The sequence below is a fragment of the Stenella coeruleoalba genome (genome assembly GCF_951394435.1).
Source record: "Stenella coeruleoalba genome assembly, chromosome: 18".
NCBI lineage: Eukaryota > Metazoa > Chordata > Mammalia > Artiodactyla > Delphinidae > Stenella > Stenella coeruleoalba.
Genome location: NC_137164.1, coordinates 67,725,325 through 67,741,978, shown reverse-complemented (window position 1 = coordinate 67,741,978; position 16,654 = coordinate 67,725,325). Strand labels below are relative to the sequence as shown.

General features: G+C 35.9%; 1 protein-coding gene across 9 annotated transcripts in view; it reads right to left on the bottom strand.

Moving 5' to 3' along the window:
• Positions 1–16,654, bottom strand: part of PCCA (propionyl-CoA carboxylase subunit alpha) — a 389,313-nt gene that overhangs the window by 192,280 nt on the left and 180,379 nt on the right. For all 9 annotated transcript variants that reach the window (XR_013824953.1, XM_079903492.1, XM_079903491.1 and 6 more), the window contains 2 exons: positions 16,532–16,626; positions 11,034–11,184 (listed from right to left, as the gene is read on the bottom strand). Coding sequence is in view for 8 of the 9 variants with exons in the window: in XM_079903492.1 (XP_079759618.1) it covers positions 11,034–11,184; positions 16,532–16,626 (246 nt within the window). In the remaining variant the exon portion in view is untranslated. The remainder of the gene's footprint in view (positions 1–11,033; positions 11,185–16,531; positions 16,627–16,654) is intronic.

Here is a 16,654-nt window from a genome sequence, read left to right as displayed (position 1 = left end):
TTTAAATGATAATCAGATGCATCTCAATATCAACAGTAGAAATTAAAAGAAAGCAATATAAGGCCTTCAAAAAGTCAATGAAAAATTATTTCCAATCCAGAATTTAATATGCAAAATTCTAAAAGCAAACTTTGGAAAAAATTGTGACCTTAGGTCAGGCAAAGATTTCTCAGGAACTACATCAAAAGCACAATCCATAAGTTAAAAACTTGGTAAATTGGGCTTCATCAAAATTAAAAATTTTTGTGCTTCAAATGACACCATTAAGAAAATAAAAACGGGGGAACCTTCAAGATGGCAAAAGAGTAAGATCTGGAGATCACATTCCTCCCCACAAATACATCAAAAATACAACTACATGTGAAACAACTTCTACAGAACATCTACTGAACGCTGACAGAAGACCTCAGACTTCCCAAAAGGCCAGAAACTCCACACGTACATGGCCACGTGTCTGACAGAGTCTTGGTGCTCCTGCCAGGTGTCAGGCCTAAGCCTCTTAGGTGGGAGAGCCGAGTTCAGGACATTTGTCCACCAGAGACCTCCCGGCCCCACATAATATCAACCAGTGAAAGCTCTCCCAGAGATCTCCATCTCAACGCTAAGAGCCAGAGCCACTCAATGACCAGTAAGCTCCAGCGCTGGACACCCCATGACAAACAACTAGCAAGACAGGAATACAACCCGACCCATTAGCAGAGAGGCTGCCTAAAATCATAATAAAGTCAGAGACACCCCAAAACACAACACCAGATATGGTCCTGCCCACCAGAAAAACAAGATCCAGCCTCATCCACCAGAACGCAGGCACCAGTCCCCTCCACCGGGAAGCCTACGCAACCCACTGAACCAACCTTACCCACTGGGGGCAGACACCAAAAACAACGGGAACTACAAACCTGCAGCCTGTGAAAAGCAGACGCCCAAACACAGTAAGTTAAGCAAAATGAGAAGACAGAGAAATACACAGCAGGTGAAGGAGCAAGGTAAAAACTCTCCAGACCAAACAAATGAAGAGGAAACAGGCAGTCTTACCTGAAAAAGAATTCAGAGTAATGATAGTAAAGATGATCCAAAATCTTGGAAACAGAATGGAGAAAAAACAAGTAATGTTCAACAAGGACCTAGAAGAACTGAAGAGCAAACAAACAGTGACGAACAACACAATAAATGAAATAAAAAATTCTCTTGAAGGAATCAATAACAGAATAACTGAGGCAGAAGAACGGATAAGTGATCTGGAAGATAAAATAGTGGAAATAACTACTTCAGAGTAGAATAAAGGAAAAAAAAAAGAATTGAGAACAGTCTCAGAGACCTCTGGAACAACATTAAACACATCAACATCCAAATTACAAGGGTTCCAGAAGAAGAAGAGAAAAAGAAAGGGACTGAGAAAATATTTGAAGAGATTATAGTTGAAAACTTCCCTAAAATGGGAAAGGAAATAGTTAATCAAGTCCAGGAAGCACAGAGAGTCCCATACAGGATAAATCCAAAGAGAAACACGCCAAGACACATATTAATCAAACTATCAAAAATTAAGTACAAAGAAAAAATATTAAAAGCAGCAAGGGAAAAGCAACAAATAACATACAATGGAATCCCCATAAGGTTCACAGCTGATCTTTCAGCTGAAACTCTGCAAGCCAGAAGGGAGTGGCAGGACATATTTAAAGTGATGAAGGAGAAAAACTTACAACCAAGATTACTCTACCCAGCAAGGATCATATTCAGATTTGACAGAGAAATTAAAACCTTTACAGACAAGCAAAAGCTAAGAGAATTCAGCACCACCAAACCAGCTTTACAACAAATGCTAAAGGAACTTCTCTAGGCAGGGAACACAAGAGAAGGAAACGACCTACAATAACAAACCCAAAACAATAAAGAAAATGGTAATAGGAACATACATATTGATAATTACCTTAAATGTAAATGGATTAAATGCTCCAACCAAAAGACATAGACAGGCTGAATGATTACAAAAACAAGACCCCTATATATGCTGTCTACAAGAGACCCCACTTCAGACCTAGGGACACATACAGACTGAAAGTGAGGGGATGGAAAAAGATATTCCATGCAAATGGAAACCAAAAGAAAGCTGGAGTAGCAATTCTCATATCAGACAAAGTAGACTATAAAACAAAGACTATTACAAGAGACAAAGAAGGACACTACATAATGATCAAGGGATCAATCCAAGAAGAAAATATAACAACTGTAAATATTTATGCACCCAACAAGGAGCACATCAATACATAAGGCAAATACTAACAGCCATAAAAGGGGAAATCAACAGTAACACAATCATAGTAGGAGACTTTAACACCCCACTTTCACCAATGGACAGATCAACCAAAATGAAAATAAATAAGGAAACACAAGCTTTAAATAATATATTAAACAAGATGGACTTAATTGATAACACAATTGGAACAGGACATTCCATCCAGAAACAACAGAATACACTTTCTTCTCAGGTGCTCATGGAACGTTCTCCAGGATAGATCATATCTTGGGTCACAAATCAAGCCTTGGTAAATTTAATTAAACTGAAGTCATATCAAGTATCTTTTCAGACCACAATGATATGAGACTAGATATCAATTCCAGGAAAAAAATTTGCAAAAACTACAAACACATGGAGGCTAAACAATACACTACTTAATAACGAAGTGATCACTCAAGAAATCAAAGAGGAAATTAAAAAAAATACCTAGAAACAAATGACAATGGAGACATGACGACCCAAAACCTATGGGATGCAGCAAAAGCAGTTCTAAAAGGGAAATTTATAGCAATACAATCCTACCTTAAGAAACAGGAAACATCTCGAATAAACAACCTAACCTTGCACCTAAAGCAATTAGAAAAAGAACAAAAAAAACCCAAAGTTAGCAGAAGGAAAGAAATCATAAAGATCAGATCAGAAATAAATGAAAAAGAAATGAAGGAAACGATAGCAAAGATCAATAAAACTAAAAGCTGGTTCTTTGAGAAGATAAACAAAATTGATAAACCATTAGCCAGACTCATCAAGAAAAACAGAGAGAAGACTCAAATCAATAGAATTAGAAATGAAAAAGGAGAAGTAACAACTGACACTGCAGAAGTACAAAGGATCATGAGAGATTACTACAAGCAACTATACGCCAATAAAATGGACAACCTGGAAGAAATGGACAAATTCTTAGCAATGCACAACCTTCTGAGACTCAACCAGGAAGAAACAGAAAATATGAACAGACCAATCACAAGCACTGAAACTGAGACTGTGATTTAAAATCTTCCAACAAACAAAAGCCCAGGACCAGATGGCTTCAGAGGCGAATTCTATCACACATTTAGAGAAGATTTAACACCTATCCTTCTCAAACTCTTCCAAAATATAGCATAGGGAGGAACGCTCCCAAACTCATTCTATGAGGCCACCATCACCATAATACCAAAACCACACAAAGATGTCACAAAGAAAGAAAACTACAGGCCAATATCACTCATAAACATAGATGCAACAATCCTCAACAAAATACTGGCAAACAGAATCCAACAGCACATTAAAAGGATCATACACCATGATCAAGTGGGGTTTACCCCAGGAATGCAAGGATTCTTCAATATACGCAAATCAATCAATGTGATACACCATATTAACAAATTGAAGGAGAAAAACCATATGATCATCTCAACAGATGCAGAGTAAGCTTTCGACAAAATTCAACACCCATTTATGATAAAAAAACCCTCCAGAAAGTAGGCATAGAGGGAACTTTCCTCAACATAATAAAGGCCATATATGACAAACCCACAGCCAACATTGTCCTCAATGGTGAAAAACTGAAACCATTTCCACTAAGATCAGGAAAATGACAAGGTTGCCCACTCTCACCACTATTATTCGACATAGTTTTGGAATTTTTAGCCACAGCAATCAGAGAAGAAAAAGAAATAAAAGGAATCCAAATAGGAAAAAAAGAGGTAAAGCTGTCACTGTTTGCAGATGACATGATACTATACATAGAGAATCCTAAAGATGCTACCAGAAAACTACTAGACCTAATCAATGAATTTGGTAAAGTAGCAGGATACAAAATTAATGCACAGAAATCTCTAGCATTCCTATACACTAATGATGAAAAATCTGAAAGTGAAATTAAAAAAACACTTCCATTTACCACTGCAACAAAAAGAATAAAATATCTAGGAATAAACCTACCTAAGGAGACAAAAGACCTGTATGCAGAAAACTATAAGACACTGATGAAAGAAATTAAAGATGACACAAATACATGGAGAGATATATCGTGTTCTTGGATTGGAAGAATCAACAGTGCGAAAATGACTCTACTACCAAAAGGAATCTACAGATTCAATGCAATCCCTATCAAACTACCAATGGCATTTTTCACAGAACTAGAACAAAAAACCTCACAATTTGTATGGAAACACAAAAGACTCCGAATAGCCAAAGCAACCTTGAGAAAGAAAAATGGAGCTGGAGGAATAAGGCTCCCTGATTTCAGACTATACTACAAAGCTATAGTAAGCAAGACAGTATGGTACTGGCACAAAAACAAAAATGTAGATCAATGGAACAGGATAGAAAGCCCAGAGGTAAACCCATGCACCTGTGGTCACCTTATATTTGATAAAGGAGGCAAGAATATACACTGAAGAAAAGACAGCCTCTTCCATAAGTGGTGCTGGGAAAACTGGACAGCTACATGTAAAAGAATGATATTAGAACACTCCCTAACACTATACACAAAAATTAACTTAAAATGGATTAAAGACCTAAATGTAAGTCCAGACACTATAAAACCGTTGGAGGAAAACAAAGGCAGAACACTCCATGATATAAATCACAGCAAGGTCCTTTTTGACCCACCTCCTAGAGAAATGGAAATAAAAACAAAAATAAACAAATGGAACTTAATGAAACTTAAAAGCTTTTGCACAGCAAAGGAAACCATAAACAAGACGAAAGGACAACCCTCAGAATGGGAGAAAATATTTGCAAATGAAGCAACTTACAAAGGATTAATCTCCAAAATTTACAAGCAGCTCATGCAGCTCTATATCAAAAAAACAAACAACCCAATCCAAAAATGGACAGAAGACCTCAATAGACACTTCTCCAAAGAAGATACACTGATTGCCAACAAACACATGAAAGAACGCTTAACATCATTAATCATTAAGGAGATGCAAATCAAAACTACAATGAGATATCATCTCACACCAGTCAGAATGGCCATCATCAAAAACTCTAGAAACAATAAATGCTGGTGAGGGTGTGGAGAAAAGGGAATCCTCTTGCACTGTTGGTGGGAATGTAAATTGATACAGCCACTATGGAGAACAGTATGGAGGTTCCTTAAGAAACTAAAACTGGAACTACCATACGACCCAGCAATCCCACTACTGGGCATATACCCTGAGAAAACCATAATTCAAAAAAGTCATGTTCCACAATGTTCATTGCAGGTCTATCTACAATAGCCAGGACATGGAAGCAATCTAAGTGTCCATCGACAGATGAATGGGTAAAGAAGATGTGGCACATATATACAATGGAATATCACTCAGCCATAAAAAGAAACGAAACTGAGTTATTTGTAGTGAGGTGGATGGACCTAGAGTCTGTCCTACAGAGTGAAGTAAGTCAGAAAGAGAAAAACAAATATCGTATGCTAACACATATATATAGAATCTAAGAAAAAAAAAATGGTCATGAAGAACCTAGGGGCAAGATGGGAAAAAAGACGCAGACCTACTAGAGAATGGAGTTGACGATATGGAGAAGGGGAAGGGTAAGCTGGGACAAAGTGAGAGAGTGGCATGGACATATACACTACCAAATGTAAAATAGATAGCTAGTGGGAAGCAGCCACACAGCACAGGGAGATCAGCTCGGTGCTTTGTGACCACCTAGAGTGGTAGGATAGGGAGGGTGGGAGGGAGACGCAAGAGGGAAGAGATATGGGGAGATATGTATATGTATAGCTGATTCACTTTGATATAAAGCAGAAAGTAGCACACCACTGTAGAGCAGTTATACTCCAATAAAGATGTTAAAAAAAAAAAAAACCCAAAAACTTCACATGGAAAAGAGTAATCAGAAAGAATATTCCTACTGGATACTGTATTATAATAAAAAGATATAACAGCTAAAATAGTGTGGTACTAGCACATGAATAAACAGAAAGGTTAAAAAAAGAAAACAGTAGACATCTGCATACATATGAGAATTCAGTACATAATGAAAATGACTTCTAATTAATGTTGAAAAGAATGATTATTCAATAATGGCTGTGACAAACAGGTAACCATTTGAAAAAAATAAAATAAATTCCAGATGAACTGAAAATTTCACCAAGGAAGATGAAATTAGTACTAAAAGAAAACATGGAAGAAAAATGTTTCAATTATAATTGAGTAGGAAAAGTCTAAGTATATTACAACATCAGAAATGACAAAGAGATTTAGAAATTCAACTGCAAAATTTAAAAACAAAAATTTTCTCCCTAGGAAGAAAAAATATATACAAAGTCCAAAAGATAGGCAACAGGTGAAAGAAAAGTAGCCACAAATCATATCTGTATATTTTATATCTACATTCATTTGTTAATTCTGCCATGAAACAAACACAGTTCCTGGACTGGAGAAGGAAGCAATTGTTTACTCACAGAGCATCTTCACACCATTTCTCACACCCCAATTCCCCATGGGTCTAACGTCCCTGTGCGTGCAGAGGGTTGTCCACCTATCACAGGGGCATAAAATATTTATATATAAATATAAATAAATATAAATAAATAAATAAATAAATATATGTCCACCTATCACAGGGGCATAAAATATTTATATATAAATATAAATAAATATATATAAATAATAAATATATTATATAATAATAAATATAAATATTATAAATATAATATAATAAATATATATATAAAAATAAAAATATTTATCTCAGAGCTTATATAAGAGTTGCTGGGGACTTCCCTGGTTGCGCAGTGGGTAAGAATCCGCCTGTCAATGTAGGGGACACGGGTTCGAGCCCTGGTCCGGGAAGATCCCACATGCCACAGAGCAACTAAGCCTGTGTGCCACAACTACTGAGCCTGCACTCTAGAGCCCATGAGCCACAACTACTAAGCCCATGTGCCACAACTACTGAGCCTGTGCACCTAGAGCTCATGTTCCACAACAAAGAGAAGCCACCGCAATGAGAAGCCCGTGCACCGCAAGGAAAAGTAGCCCCCACTCGCCACAACGAGAGAAAGCCCATGCACAGCAACGAAGACCCAACACAGCCATAAATAAATAAATAAATGTATTTGTTAAAAAAAGAGTTCCTGGCACGTCTGCCCTTCTTCATCTCTGGAGAGAGAGCAAACTTGGCTCTGGGAAGTAAACAAATCCTTCTGGGGAGAGAGGAGGAAGGCCTCTATTTACCAATCTGTAATGTCAACAAATGGCTCTGGGGAAAGATAAGGCTTTCTCTCTAGCACTCTATCTTTAAAGCTGTTATCATTTAATCAGGTGCCAGAGGTCTTTGGTTAGAAAGCCCTCACTCTTTAAAAATGTGAAAATATTCATGGAGCAGTGCTTCCTGATGATATCACAAATGGCTAATTTCCCAAAAAAATAAAAACATCTATAAGTCAATAAGAAAACCCAAAGGGCAAAGGAAATGTAAAGGAATCTATGAAGAAAAATTCATCCTCACTCATAATAAGAAAAATGAAAATGTGACACATTTTTCACTACCATACAAAGATCCAAAGGCAAAACTTGCCTTTTGGCCAGGCAAGTTCTTCTATAAAAGGCAACTTGATAATACTTCACTAAATTATAAAAGGACATATCACTTTCCAGGCAATTCTACTTCCACATGTGCAAAATGATGACGTATAGGGTCTTTCAATAACTGCACTATTTGCTAGAGCAGAATACTGCAAAAATTATCACTAGGAAACCAATGAAATTATATGACTGTACATCCATACAACTGAATATTAAAAATCACAAAAATGAAGAAGATAATGCTTTAAATTAGGTATGGAATACTACAAAAGATATATTTTTAAGTAAAACAAAGGTTGTCTCTGCAGGAAAAATACATGGTTGTGGTAACAAAAATGTGGTATGAGAAGTTGTTTTTCCAATGTATACTCTTCTGAACACTTTAGATTTTCTTTTAACCAAGTATTACCAATTCTTAGTATTTCAATTCAATGAAGTAGGAAACTATAAAGTTATTCAAGCAAAATTACATATCATTTATTTCATTAAAATAACATTTTAATAAAACTGTATTTTTTGGTAAAGTATCCATATCTATCCATCTTTCAAATGAAGACAGAAGGAAACAGGTGAGCATGGGTGGATACATATGTGCACTCCTACTAGGAGAAATGAACAGAGACCATTCCAAGCAAAGGGGTAACATGATAAAGGCACACAGAGGTCAAACTGAACTCAGGGAAAAGAAAGGAGAGATTAAGGCCACAGAGAAAAGGGACTTGTAATGCAAAAGCATTTGAATTTTATCTTTCAGCAAAGGCAAACAATGACTTTAAAAACAAACATATATGGGGATAGCACAGATAATCCTGATACATAAATTCTGACCAGACTGAGAACAAAACCAGTATTTACGCACCAAACGTGGTGACTTTCTCAGTGTTTCTCTTTAAGGAGAAACAGTATTTATTTCAAATATCGCTCTTAAGAAAATCCAGCAAAGTGAAGATGCTACTCACATTTCTATTACCAGGAAAAAATGTACAAATACTAAAGCTGGAAAAAGTGACAGTTCAATCAGGAAATTTCAAGGAAAAAAAAAACACAAAGAAAATTATAGCTCTCCAGACTCAAACTGAAACACTAATTAGAGATAACATATATCTTAGAAGATAAACAATGTGGTGAATGTGCCTTAAGTATTATAATTTAAGGTTAGCAAAGAAATTTGAAACAGAAAATCTACTATTAAAATGACATTTGAATTGTTTAAACAATATCGGAAAGATGTCATTGAAGTATCTAAGAATGTCTTTCTGAATACTAATCCAAGATCCTTTTTCATGCTCCCATTCAGTTTCACCCTCCACCAGCAAATATCCCTCCATCACACAGATGCTTCTTAAAAAAATCAAAATTAATTTGTCTGGTAACTGACAAGATTACTGCCACTGGAAGCAAATGCAAGCGAGAAAAGAGATACTGTTACACATTAAATGGGAGACAAATTATAAAAGTGCTATTAAACAGCATAAAATTAGGTACTATGAGATCTAATATGATAACATTCTTTATGAATTTCATTTTTTCCTGAAATTCATTTATAATCTTTTTTGAGGGTACTGAACATAATTTCCTGGCAAGCCATCCATGAAACAAACTATAAACGTAGGTACCTAAATGATTTAGACTCCCTACACAGAATTATTTGATAATAAATATCAACTTTTGGAAGTCTTATAACAAAAACAACCATGGGCCAAACTTAAAAAAACTTACAGGCTGAGATAAATGAGCCAGAAACAAATAAAAAATAAATAGATTGAAAAAAAATCAGAACGTAGTAACAAAGTGCCCTAAACAAACACTGGTTATTAATTTTGCAAATTCTGTTAAATACCCCAACTAAACCATCCAGTATTCATTGTGCCTTGAATAAAATAAAAATATACTGTAGTCACTTCAAATTGCATTCAGAATCGTATTACAAGCTATTAGTCTCATCATGACATAACAGTCTCCATTTTAATCAAAAACATGATTTCCCAGCTAATTATCTAATTAGACATTTTCATTATAAAGACATATTTTTAATCAAAATCAAATTAATCTTTAAAAGGCAAAATTCTGCCACTTCTAAAGATGTTCACAAGAATAGAATACAAGCTAAAAAAGTTATTTCAAGCAGGAGTATTGTAAGTTTTGAGCAAAAATTACTGAGGTTAATAACTATACAAACTATAAATATGTATTACCATTGGTCTCAAAATGCATCTAGATATATAAATTCTTCCACAGTAAATGAAAATCAGTCTCATGGTATAATCTAATAAGCACAATGTTGAGAAAAGAAACCAAATATAAAAATCATACAATATAATCCCACTGATTTAAAGTTTAAAAAAGAAACAGGCAAAATTAATTCTATTTCCTAGGTGTGCATAAATAAAAGGAAGAGCTATCCAGAAATATAAGGAGATATTTAGAATTCAGTCAGAATAGTAAATAAGAAGATGGAAGTGGAATCACTGAGAAGGGGAAGAAGTTGAGGGGCAGGGTAAGAAGCGCTGGGCATTTCGGTACTTCCCGATCCTACTGAGGCTTACATGAACTCTTGCTTTTAATAATTTTTTCAACTACACATTTGTATTCTATGTAATGTTCTGTATGTGTATGTTAGTTTACAATTTAAATCCAAGAAAAGGGGGAAGAAGGAAGGAAATAAAGCCACTAGTTGCAGCACCAGTGGCTTCCAGAGACCTTGACTGAAACTGAGGAAGCATGTCCCTAAAGTCAAATTCCAGGGCAGCCGCTTGATTTCTCAACCTCATAACTGTGGCAGAGGTGTCAGTTCCTCTAGAAGCCAGTTCTGACGGTCATTCCTGCAAGTTCACTCTAGATACCCTTCCTTCCTCCATCCCTTCCAATGACTGGTAAGCCCTTAATCCCTTTCTATTTATCATATCTAGAGTAGTTTCTCTTATCAGCACATGAACCCTAACTAATGCACTTCATCAAGAAAGTTCAAGAAAAAAAAAAGGAATTTCCAATATGAAGTATTAACAGTAACAAAGCAGAAGGGCTAGACACTGACCATTAAATTAACCTGATACTTATCTGTCATTTCCAACAGATTTCTTAGCACAAGCATAAAAACTAAATATTTAACACTTTAAGGAGTTGATTTTTAGCTTTTATAACACAAGAAGGGGTGGTGAAGAAGGGAAAAGTATAGAGGCGTGGAGAGGAATGAAAACCAGAGTTTCTGTTACCTGGAGCCTCGTATTCATTTCCAAGAAATAAAAATTCTTTTTTGAGTCCACAAGGAATTCTACGGTTCCAGCAGAAGAATAATTTACTGCTTTGGCAAGGGCTACAGCTTGTTCTCCCATTGCTCTTCGAGTCTCAGAATCCAGAAAAAGGCTGCAAATAAGAAAGAGTAATTTCCTACATTTTGAACAAAAATTAAGTAATCTTTTGTGTGCATTACATAAAAATTTTCTTAAAGTTTACTCAGATATGATCATCTGTATCAACTTAAGATTTCATATTATATGCTTTATATATGCTTATAATGTATGCTTATTGTGTTATTAAGCATAACATGTTTAAATAAATCAACTTAAGATTTTTATAAAACATCTGAACTTTCCACACTACACTGCAACTTCAATCAATCTATAAAATATACAGTTACTTTAGCACAAGTAGTTGTTTCCTATGAGTAAAATTTAACATATATATTCATAATTTCTCCAAGTAAGATTGGAAGTCATGCCCTATAGAGAAAACATGTGTTAGGTGAGCTTCCTTCAGGCAAGCATTATAGCGCTGCGGGCCAGGACGGTGAGTTCAAGGTTAATGAATCAATAGTATGTATTAAAATAAGGTGTCTTTCAACAGAAACACATACAAAACAAGGTTATGTATTAATCGGTTGATGAAAATGTTCTGACCAGAGGCTCACAGAAACTTAATTCTGTATTTCCCCTAGGAGCAATGCTTCAGTATTTATTAATTCAGTGTTCACAGTGACTTTATAAAATATAACTACCACAGGACTTCCCTGCTGGCGCAGTGGTTAAGAATCCGCCTGCCAGTGCAGGGGACATGGGTTCAAGTCCTGGTCGGGGAAGATCCCACATGCCACAGAGCAACTAAGCCCATGTGCCGCAAATGCTGAGCCTGCGCTCTAGAGCCCGTGAGCTGCAACTACTGAGCCCACGTGCCACAACTACTGAAGTCCTCGTGCCTAGAGCCTGTGCTCTGCAACAAGAGAAGCCACCGCAATGAGAAGCCCATGCACTGCAGCAAAGAGTGGCCCCTGCTTGCTGCCAACTAGAGAAAGCCTGCACACAGCAACGAAGACCCAACACAGCCAAAAATTAATTAATTATTTAAAAAAAACATAACTACCACAAATAACAAGAATCCACTGTACATCTAATAAATCCTCAAAACTTTTGTTTCACAATAAAAAAGCACCTTCCAGCAGGCAAGTAAAAGGGTTTCAATGAACCCTGAAAAGAATATTATCAAATCATTTCTGCATTTTCACATATTTTGCTTCTATGCAAAAAAGGTTCTGAGAAATAAAACACTGACTACTTTTCTATTTGTGGATTAAAATTATTCTCAAATGTGTAAGATTTAGATGACATATTATGAACTTTTTATTATGGAAGAATATAATGAACTTGCACATACCTGTTTCCCATATGTAACAATTATTACTACATAGCTATTCTTGTTTTGTCTATGCTGCATGTCCACTTTTCTACCAGTCCCCCCCCCCTTTTTTTTTGGTTGTGCCACACAGCTTATGGGATCTCAGTTCCCCGACGGGACTGAACCCAGGCCACGGCAGTGAAAGTCCGGAATCCTAACCACTAGGCCATCAGGGAACTCCATTTTTTTTTCTTTTTTAAAGCAAATCCCAAATTAGGTATTACTTCTTCCATAAAAAAAACTTCCGTATCTGTTTCTATAAGTACTCTTTTATAACATAATCACACTTTTAAAATTAACAAGAACTCCTTAATAGCTTTAATATCCAGTTAGTATTCAAATTTCCTGGATTATCTTGTAAATATCTTTTTAGAGCTAATAACTTTGAATCAGGATGCAAATAAGATCTAGCCACTGCATTTGACTGGTTTTTAAATCTTTATGATTCTTTTAACTTGTAATGTCCTCTTCTTTTTTTTTTAAGCCAAGGATCTGGTCATTTTCCTGTCTCATTCCTCTACATGCAATGTTCACAAGGTCTTTTAACATTACATTTCTATTTCTTGTAAACTGCTGATTAGATCTAGAGCCTTGAATAGATTCAGGTTTGACTGGTTGAAGGGGAGGCAAGGATACGTCACAGGTGGGAAGTGTACTTCATACTGTCTCCCGGTTGATGACATTAGGATTCATCATTGGATTCAGATGTTATGAATCTTATCTACCTATTATAAATAACAGCTCTGCATTAACCTAACAGATACAGGCATAGATGACATTTCAACAATAATGGCTGACAAAATTAATGCAACCAAAAAGAAAAAAAAGGAAATGCAACTAAAGATTAACATCGTAACATTTGGATAATCTCAAGCACAGGTGAGTAGAACTATTTTTGTCCTGTCTGGTCTTATTCTTTCCCTTGTCATAAACTCTGCTAGTGATACTCAGAGCTGCAAGCAAGCTCACCACTGCACTCAAAGCACAGAGGGAGATTCTTACTCCAAGAATTGAAAACTGCATATTCCATTTATTTTAATATTTCACAATACACAAATACGTATCAAGTCACTATTAACAATCGGTTCTAGTTTTTTTTCCTAGTGCTTTAAGTTTTCCTTGGATTTTTCTCTCAATTAATAGATGAGATGTTCATATGAAAAACTTACATTTCTAGAGAAAGAAAGGAAACAAATAAAAATCAAGGTTCCCAGTCTGTGAAAGATTTCTATCCCAGGTAAGACTTGAGTGGATTTCCAATAAAAAGAGAAAGTTAATTATATTGGAAGTGTTAAGACAAGAAGATAAGAAAACATAAGACTGCAAAAGTGGTGTGTCAGAGACTATTACTGTTCTACCATCATCCCCTGTCCCCTTTTTCCATTCAACTATCTGGGCACATGGTGACTTCGGGAAAACAGACATATCCCAGACGCCCTAGGAAAGTACCTAACTTCGGATCACTGCCAAGTCAACAACGCTGGCAGGTTCTAGGACTCTTCCTAAAGACATAGAACATTCCTTTTGGTTCTCTTCTTCCATTCGTCTTACACCCCATGTAGGCCACAAAGGGCTGTTCTTCACAGCATGGTGAAGATGGGAAGGACTCTGAAAGGTGCATGTTTTGGGGGAGGAAATCAGGGTATGAAGATGGACAAATGAAGGTTGAGATGCCCATTAGATATCAAAATGTAGGTGTTGAGTAGACTGTTGGATATTTAAATCTATAATTTGGGGGGGGGATATAGGATTTGATTTTTAACAATACTCTGTGATTTTAAAAATCCACTCATATTCAGACCTAATCTTTTCAGAAATCACACACGCACATTTTTTCAAGGCACACTGGCTATGCTGATTAAGCTACAATTGGTTATATTCCTTAATGTCTAGTTACTAAATATACCAATGAACACTCAACTGGGGATTTTTAAGAACTAAGAGGAAACCAGAATATATATAAATACCAAACTAGCATCAAAGTAGAAACGAAGCTCCATGAAATTGCTACACCAAACACATGACAGGTGGCTTGGAGAAGTGCCCAAAGTAGTTCTGATGAATCAAGGAATCTCTTAAGAACCATGTCCCAAAAGCCTTTTCATGGTAGGATAAACTCGGGAAATTCAGGATCAACTTTATGAAACTTTTGCCAACTGGAGAGCCTAGAAGGTAGGTATCCCAGAAATTCCACATGCTCAGACACACCAACAGGGTCTAGGCTACCTAGAAGACTATGGGAGTCAGAGTGGGTTATCACCCCACTTTTTCCTCTAATGAAACCCCAACTTCTTGTTCAAGTATTCTCTCATTTGCATGCACTGAAGTACTGAGAAAGATCAAGTGGCAAATTCTTAATTATAAAAATATACATTAAGACCACTTCAAACTAAAAAGCTTCTACACAGCCAAGGAAACTATCAACAAAATGAAAAGGTAACCTACTGAATAGAAGAAAATATTTGCAAATCGTATGTCTGATAAGGGGTTAGTACTCAATATACATAAAGAATTCATACAACCCAATAACAGGAAAAAAATCTGATTTTAAAATGGGCAAAAGATCTAAATAGACACTTTTCCAAAGAAAACACACAGATCGCCAATGCACACATGTAAATGTGCTCAACATCACTGATCATCAGGGAAATGTACATCAAAACCACAATGAGATATCACCTCACACCTGCTAGGATGGCTATTATCAGAAAGACAAGAAATAACAAGTGTTGGCAAGGATGTGAAGAAAAGGGAACCCTTGTGCACTGTTGGTAGGAATGTAAATTGGTGCAGCCATTATGGAAGAGAGTATGGAAGTTACTTTAAAAGTTAAAAACAGAACTACCATATGATCCAGTAATTCCACTTCTGGGTATATATCCAAAGAAAACAAAAACACAAACTTGTAAAGAAACATGCACCCCCATGTTCACTGCAGCATTATTTATAATAGCCAAGACATGGAAACATCCTAAGTGTCCACTGATGTATGGATGAAGAAATGTGGTATATATAAATGTATGTATATTATATATATGTATATATATACACATACCACATACACATATGCAGTGGAATATTATTCAACCATAAAAAAGAATGAAATCTTGGCAATTCCCTGGCAGTCCAGTGGTTAGGACTCCGTGCTTTCACTGCCAAAGGTGCAGGTTCAATCCTTGGTCAGGGAACTAAGATCCTACAAGCTGCATAGCCAAAAAAAAAAACCCCAAAACAAAAAACGAATGAAATATCGCCATTTGTGACAACATGGATGGACTTTGAGGGCATTATGCTAACTGAAATAAGTCAGACAGAGAAAGACAAACACTGTATGATCTCAGTTATACGTGGAATCTTAAAAAAAAAAAACAACAACAAGCTCATAGATGCAGAAATCAGATTGACGGTTGAGGGGGAGGGGGACATAAACAGTACAAACTTCCAGCTATAAATAAGTCGTTGAGATGCAATGTACAGCATGGTGACTACAGATAATACTGTATTGCTTATTTGACAGTTGCTAAGAGAGTAGCTCTTAAAAGTTCTCATTACAAAAAAAAAAATTCTGTTAACTATATATGGTGACGGATGTTAACTAGACTTCCTATGGTGATTTCACAGTATATACAAATATCAAATCATTATATTGTAAACCTTAAACTAATATAATACAGTTGACCCCTGAACAACACAGGTTTGAACTGCAAGGATCCACTTACACTTTTCAATACTAAATATTACAGTACTACAAGATCCAAGGTCAGTTGACTGCAGATACAGAGGAACCACATATACAGAGGGCTTACTTTAAACGTTATATGTGGATTTCCAATTGCATGGAGGGTCAGCATCCTTAACAACTGTGCTGTTCAAGAGATAATTATGTGTCAATTATACCTCAATGAGGAGAATTTTTAATATATACACACTAATACATTCTACTATTACTATTAAAGCAATTTTAGCTAATAAAATGGGAAAGAAATATGTGAAATATATAAAAATCAGACTACTATAAAGTTTCCCTGGGAGAAGCTTTTACCTTGGTGCTTCCTCTACCACCTTCTGATTTCTTCGCTGAATTGAGCACTCTCTTTCATTGAGCCACAAAGCATTCCCATGTTTATCACCTAAAACCTGAAAGAGCAATAATACCACTTGAAAA